Source organism: Epinephelus moara, chromosome 12 (genome assembly GCF_006386435.1).
Source record: "Epinephelus moara isolate mb chromosome 12, YSFRI_EMoa_1.0, whole genome shotgun sequence".
Taxonomy (NCBI): Eukaryota; Metazoa; Chordata; class Actinopteri; order Perciformes; family Serranidae; genus Epinephelus; species Epinephelus moara.
Window position 1 is genome coordinate 158,468 of NC_065517.1, and position 7,891 is coordinate 166,358.

The 7,891-nt window shown below is 41.0% G+C and overlaps 1 protein-coding gene across 2 annotated transcripts in view; it reads left to right on the forward strand.

The window, feature by feature from the left end:
• The window catches only part of cd2ap (CD2-associated protein), a 289,563-nt gene that overhangs the window by 96,732 nt on the left and 184,940 nt on the right, over positions 1–7,891 (forward strand). For both annotated transcript variants that reach the window (XM_050058858.1, XM_050058859.1), the window contains exon 3: positions 3,640–3,817. In XM_050058858.1, the coding sequence (XP_049914815.1) occupies positions 3,640–3,817 (178 nt within the window). The remainder of the gene's footprint in view (positions 1–3,639; positions 3,818–7,891) is intronic.

The window sequence follows — 7,891 nt, forward strand, 5'->3', positions numbered from 1 at the left end:
ATATATATATATATATATATATATATATATATATATATATATATATATATATATATATATATATATATATATTTTTTTACCATTCATTCATGTTCATTTTTAAGATTTATGTTTCAGGTGTGCAGTTAAGTTGGTCGTACTCACTCTTTTCGTTGAGATGGTTTTAGAACAAACCCGGCACACCCGCTTGTCCAAATTACTGGGCTCCCCTCTGTCATTTGGTATAAATCCAAAATACTCCCAGGCAGGGGCCATCGCATTTGGTTTAGGAACAAGTTCCATGTCTTTCTCTTAAGCTCAACTCTCTTTTTTTCCCCCACCTCATCTCCCCCATACAGTCTATGGTCTCCCCCTCACGAAAATCGCACTGTGTGTGTGTGTGTGTGTAGCCCATAGCCCCACCTCCCCCACAGAGACAAAGACACTCGATGACAAGAGCTTTCCCTACATTTATTACGCTAATGAACCAACTCACCTGGCTGCCAGACAATGCACGGCAGTGAACGCTCTTGTCATCCAGTCTCTTTGGTAGAGAGAGATGAGGAAAACAAACACGCATGTATATGGCAATTAATAGCGGGCGGAAAAGTTACCATCTCCCTTTAAATTTATTGTGCAATTAATCGACTTATCGCGTATTGCAACAGGCCTAGGCACAGCTCATAGTGTATAAGGCTAGTAACTCCACAGTGGAGGCACCGCATTATTATCCATTAGCTATTCACCCTAGATTGTAACTAACACCTCCTGTAGTTATCACCATTTCTACCTTGTTTATGGTTTTCTGTTAAGCCTGATTGAATATACATTGCTAAACTGGAAATTTAGCCAGCTCAACATCAACTGCTAAGAACTCAGGATCCTGTTCACTGAAAATCTAAATAGTAGCCGATTCTAACATTTAGCATAACCTAGGTACTGCTTTACTTGACTCTGCTGGTCAGAGCATATCAACAGAGGGTTACACAAAAGTTTTACTCTGTTTAATCCTCGCCACTTTCCCAAAGGACAAATTTTACTTTATTCATTCTGTCAATGAATGCTGCATAGCTAATGTTAGCTAGCTTTTTTTTTTTTTCTTTTTTTGTTAACCTTTCTTCTTCTTTGCACTGCCAACAGGAGTGGGAGTGGGAGGTCTGGGATCTCTGCTCGATGCACAACCTGTAAATTGTGGTAGTACATACAATTACCATAAAACAACATTACATTTTTTTTAGTTGTGTTCTGTGCAGAAAAATATTTTTTCTCTTACCTTCCTCAGCATCTGTACTGGCAACAGATGTTACAGTTGAGGAACTAGTGGGCCTACATGGCGGTGGCTCCCTATGATCTGTGTCTGAAATCACAGTAACATAAAGATGTGTAAGATACTCTCTTGAGCCAGTCCCCTCCCCCTCCTCCAGTCCATGTCACATCAGAATCAGAATCAGTTTTATTGCCAATTAGCTTTTCACATACAACGAATTTGGCTTGGTGTATTGGTGCATAACAAAGAATATAAAATATATAAAAAATATAAAGTAATTAGAAGCATGCGTATAGAAAGGAAATACTATCAACAATTAAATATAAAATCTGAATGCAAATAGCAATAGTAATAGTAATATAAAAAAATATTAAAAACACATAACCTCCTTCCCTTCCTAACCCTCAATTCATCTCTCACTACAGGACACTTTATCAAATTGCCTCTTGAGTAAAAAAATAAAGCAGTCAAAATAAGCTCCTTACCTCGTTCATGTCTGTCTGGAGTGTCTTGGGACAAGGCTGTTGATCCAGACGGCAACCATTCATCTGACGAATCCAGATCAGGTTCGCTGAATTCATCTGACCTTGCAGTGTTTGCTGTTGTTGGGCTGGGATGCTGGGATGAAACACGACTAGATTGCCGTGAGCTACGCCGAACTTCACCATTAGGCCCAGGCTGGTCGTCAGTGTTCTCTGTGGCCGTTGGCGACTTTGTAAACAATTTTTTAGAGGGCGCCTGTAGTCTCCGTGGCTTCAATTGCCTAGATTGCTCTTCTCCATGGTCTCCATCAGAGTCTCTGTGATTTGAAGAGTCCTTTATTACAATTGCTTAGCAGCATTTAGTTGGAGAAAATTATAGCCCATCCAGATTTCAATGGCAGAGAGCCATGAAAGTCTTTCCTCTGCCTCATTCACCTGTTGTCGGGTGTCCTTAAGCTCTTGTTTAATCAGTTTTACGTCCTGGCTCAGGTCAGTAAAGGCTTTCTTCGTTTCAGATCGGAATTCTTTGAAATCCTTACTCATATGTTCCAGTTTATCCATGATTTCGTCCGTGAATCTTTGGAGCATCATGCGTTCTTCTGGATTTTGTTTTTACTGTTTTTCTTGCACTTTCCTTGAAGACTGAGCAACAGATCCAGAGTGCAGCTTCATAACCTTTTAAAGCCAAGCAGTTTAGTAAAAATGGTGCAGGATTTTCCCCATTTTTAGCATTTTATTTAACCAAGGGTGTCGGGAGCTTTTGTCTCATGCTGCCATCACCCATGTGCTTCCGGTGGAAGGTGACATCTCATTTTGAAGCAAATGTCACCAAAATATATGACAATATACCTGAAATCAGCAGAATGATGTGCAATGTTTTGTCAGAATTTTATCACCAACACTTGTACTGTTATATTTTACTGTTATATTATCTCACTGTGTTTTAAAGATATTGACCAATGAACTTTTAAGGGGGTGTGGATCAGCAAATGACTCCACAACGTTTGGACCAATCATCACAAACCTTGCAAGCAATGTCTTTAGAGGTACCAGGCATATATCCTGAAAGTTTAATTCAAATTGACCACTAGGGGGCACAACAAATACAAAAAAGGGGCATGCGGTAACATTAATCAAACCAGAAATCAGAACTTGATTGTCCAATCATTACAAAACTTGCAGGGTATGTTAAAGCCGCTACAAGGAACTTTTAACTGGATGTGCAAAAGTCTCTTGTTTCTGCTGATGTCTGTGCGTGACCTACAACAGCAAATGTGACCATCGGTGTGAAGATAAACTATTTCCATATAGTGTATATCCATACCTTTAGGAAACTGTCTCCAGGTCCGCCCCAGGTCGCTTCCAGGACGAAACGATTTACGGCACTCAGACGGCACACGTCATCTTACCTAGCTGCTTACATTTATAGTGTCTCTTTTAAATAGTCGCTATTCCTCCTCCTCGACCCGATGTCCGTGGCAGAGCATGTGAGCGGAGTGGACCGGGTGAAAATTTCCGCTCCTCGCTAGCAGACCTGTCACTTTGCGCCGCTCGTCTGCTCCGCTTGGTTCTGCGCATTCTTCGCTCTGCTCCGGTCCACTCCATCATAAATTTTATCCCAGCCGACCGCTGCGTTTACCCCGGAGGCGGTGGCACTTATGCATCTGGGTGGAACTTTGCCGTGTGCAATGCAGAGAGCGTAGTGGTAGGGGAAACACTGGTAAACACTGTATAATAGTATGAATAGTTGATGCATCTGTGTATTCTGAAATGTAATTAGGAATAGAAACCAATATTCAGAATATGTTTGGACATGTTGGGGTTAGAATAATAATTTAATGATAGTAACATTATAGAATGCTGGGAAAGAATGCTTCCCACTTACTGCTGTGTTTCTGGTATTTTCTTTAGGAACTGAAGAAGGAATCCAAAGACGTCAAGGAAACAATGAGTGAGCCAAAAGAGGAAGCCTCTCAGCCTCCGAGGAGAGAGAAGAGTGCAGGAAATGTGGCCAACCTGGTTCAGAGGATGAGCACTATCGGCATCCCAACTGGTGGCTTCCTGCCTCAGCCACCAGCCGCTGCAAAGAGTAAGATGCTGTCCTTTTGTTTGGGTGAAAGATATCTGTAAATACAATGCTAAATTCCAAAAAGTTGGGACACTATGTGAAACGTGTATAAAAACAGAATGCGCTGATTTGCAAATCCATACACTACTGAGACAATTTATTCAATGTTCAGACTGATACTGAATTTTGTTGTTTGTTGTAAATATACACTCATTCTGAATTTGATGCTTGTAGTACATTCCAAAAAAAGTCTGGAGCAGGGCAATAAAAGACGGACAGGTGTGGAATGCTCTAAAAACAGCTCTTTGGAACATTCCACAGGTAAACGGGTTAATTGGTGTTAGTATTATGATTGGGTAAGTAAGTCGCGTCATCAAAATACTTAGTTGTTCACAAGCAAGGATGGCGTGAGGTTCACCAGTTTGTGAAAAATTGTGTGGGCAAACAGACAGTTTAAGAACAATGTTTCTCATCACACAGTTGTGTGGGCGGCTGTGGCTCAGAGATAGAGTGGGTCGTCCACCAATCGGAAGCTCAGCGGTTTGATCCCTGGCTCCTCCAGCCTATATGTCGAAGCATCCTTGAGCACCAAATTGCTCCCGATGGCTGTTCCATTGATGTGTGAATGTGTTAAAAACTGAGTAGCATTTGGCACCTTGTATGATAGCCTCGGCCACCAGTATATGAATGTGTGTGTGAATGGGTGAATGTGACTCTCAGTGTAAAAAGCGTTTTGAGTGGTCGGATGACTAGAAAGGCGCTTTACAAGTGCAGGCCCATTTACCATTTATCAGAGAATTCAGTGATTTCACATTACATTCTCACATCTGCAATCCATAATGTCATCAAAATTTTCAGAGAATCTGGAGGAATCTCTGCATGTAAGGGGCAAAGCTGTAAACCAACAATGAATGTCTGTGACCTTTGACTCCTCAGACTGCACTTTGTTAAAAACCGACATGATTGTATAAAGGATTTACTACATGGGCTTAGGAACACTTTTGAAAACTACTGTCACCCTGCTGTAGCGGTCGCAGGTTCGACTCCCGCTTGCAACCATCTCTGCATGTCACCCTCCCGCTCTCTCTCACCCCAGATTCACTCTGTCCTATACATTAAAGGCAAAAAAGCCTGAAAAAATAATCTTTAAAGAAAAAAAAAGACTCTACCATGCAAAGTGACAGCCATATGTCAACAACATCCAGAAACACTGCAGGCTTCTCTGAGCCTGAGCTCATCTGAGATGGACTGACACTATGTTAGTGCCCATGGCATCATGGGTAACTTGCATATCTGTGAAGGCCTATAAATACTGAAAGGTACAGACAGGTTTTGGAGCAACACATGCTGCCATCCAGACAACGTCTTTTTCAGGGACGTCCCTGCTTATTCCAGGAAGACAATGAAACACATTTTTTTTTTTTTTTTTTTTATTTAAAGATTTTTTTTTTTTTTTGCGTTTTTGCCTTTAACTGACAGGACAGCGTCAGTGTGAAAGGGGGAGAGAAAGAGGGAACGACATGCAGCAAAGGGCCACAGGCTGGAGTCGAACCCCGGCCGCCGCGGCAACAGCCCTGCACATGGGGCTCCCGCTCCACCCACCAATCCACTGACGCCCCACAATGAAACACATTCTGCACGTATTCCAACAGCGTGACTTTGTAGTAAAAGAGCGTAGGTACTAGACCGACCTGCCTGCAGTCCACACTAGAGGTTGACATGTTTTTCGGGAGTCCCACGGGTCACGGGATTTCCGTGGTATTCCCACGGGATGGGAATCAGTTTCACTATTCGTCACGTGATTGGGACGGGATGGGAAAAAAAGTCAACGGGAGCAGGCAGGACTGGGAATCATAATTAGGCCTGTTGCAATATGCGATAAGTCGGTTAATTGCACGGTAAAATAAAAGGGATTAATTGCCATATTCATGCGTGTTTGTTTTCCTCGTCTCTCTCCACCTAAGAGACTGGACGAAAAGAGCATTCACTGCCAGGCATCATCTGGCAGCCAGGTGAGTTGGTTCATTAGTGTAATGAACGGAGGGAAAGCTCTTGTCATCGAGTGTCTTTGTCTCTGTGGGGGAGGCGGGGCTATGGGCTACACACACACAGTGCGATCTTCGTGAGGGGGAGACGAGGCGGAGAAAAAAACAGAGTTGAGCGCAAGAGAAAGACAGGGAACTTGTTCCTAAACCAAATGCCACGGCCCCTGTATGGGAGTGTTTTGGATTTAAACCAAATGACAGAGGGGAGCCCAGTAATTTGGACGAGCCGTTGTGCCGGGTTTGTTCTAAAACCATCTCAACAAAAAGAGCGAATATGACCAACTTAACTGCACACCTGAGAGTGAGAGACTGAGAGTCTATTTTCTTTGTATGTATTTATTTATCTCGATATTTTTATGTGTTACTTCGGATATTTAAATTTTCTTTTTTGTATTCCTAAATATTCTTGTTAAATTAATGTTTATTTCTCTTTAAAAGGAGTACTTGCATCATTTTGCCTTTATTATCATTATATAAGTTTAAAAAATGGTCCAACAACAGCAAAATTACAACAATAATAAAAATGGTCTTAAAAGCACAATATTACGCAATATTATCACTTATCACAATAATTTCTGACGCATTTAATCGCCCAGCAAAATTTGTTATCGTGACAGGCCTGATCATAATAAAAATAGTCAAGTTTTTATAAAGTAGTTGAAACTAGCTCCACCTCCAGCAGCTACAACAGTAACATGCTCTAACACTGATGCTTCAGTATTAATAATCTAATGATGTCATATATAATAATATCAGTCAGAGGGACCAAACACTACTTTTACTGCAATACTTTAACTACATTTTTCTCTCTCAGAAGTGGTTCTTATGATGTGTTGTCTGACCACATCAGAAATCAGATGTGTTTATCATTCTGAACAGCTTCAAAGTGAATGTAAAAATAACTAGAAAAGCACTCGGAGAGCGCAGACCTCCCCCAAGCAGTTCAGATTTCCTACCATTTTATTATTTTATTCACTTCGCTTCAACCAATCACCACCAAAATTTTATCATCTGTTCCTTGTCCCATTATCAACCTTTCCTCAAATTTCATCAAAATCCGTTCAGAACTTTTTGAGTTACTTTGCAGACAAACAATCAGACAAGCTGACCAATGCCGGCGAACACATAACCTCCTTGGCGGAGGTAATTAGTCAATACACATCAAACACAACATTAGATGTCATATTTGGGTTTATATTCAACTAAGGTAGGCATTGTGTGATCCATGTACTGTATTTTATTTTTTTTGCATAATTTGGACATGATCACTGTGGGGTGTACTCACTTATGTTGCCAGATGTTGATGGCTGTGTTTTGAGTAATTTTCAGAGGAAGGTAAATCTATACTACTATACAAGCTGTACACTGACTACTTTAAGTTATATCAAAGTGTCATTTCTACAGTGTTGTCCCATGAAAAGATAAAATGAAATATTTGCAAAAATGGGAGGGGTGTACTCAGTTATTTATTTATTTATTTTTTAAGATTATTAAATTTTTTGGGCAACTGTAAGTACCTGGGGGTACACATTGACAATAAATTGGACTGGGCTAAGAACACTAACGCTCTCTACAGGAAGGGCCAGAGCCGTCTCTATTTTCTGAGGCGACTGAGGTCCTTCAACATCTGCCGGACTATGCTCAGGATTTTCTATGAGTCTGTGGTGCCAGTGCTATCCTCTAGGCTGTTGTGTGATGGGGCAGCAGGCTGAGGGTGGTGGACACCAACAGACTCAACAAACTGATCCGCAAGGCCAGTGACGTTGTGGGAACGGAGTGTGACTCTCTGATGGTGGTGTCAGAGTGGAGGATGCTGTGTAAGCTACGAACTATCTATCATTCCTGCCTGCGGCCATCAAACTGTACAAGTCCTCCCTCTGAGTGGCCCTGAGACTTTTTCACACACTGCAATAATCTAATGTAACTTGTGTGTGTGTGTGTGTGTGTAGATATATATATATATGTATATATATGTATGTATATGTATATATATATATATATATATTTATATATATATGTATATATGTATATATGTATGTATATATATATG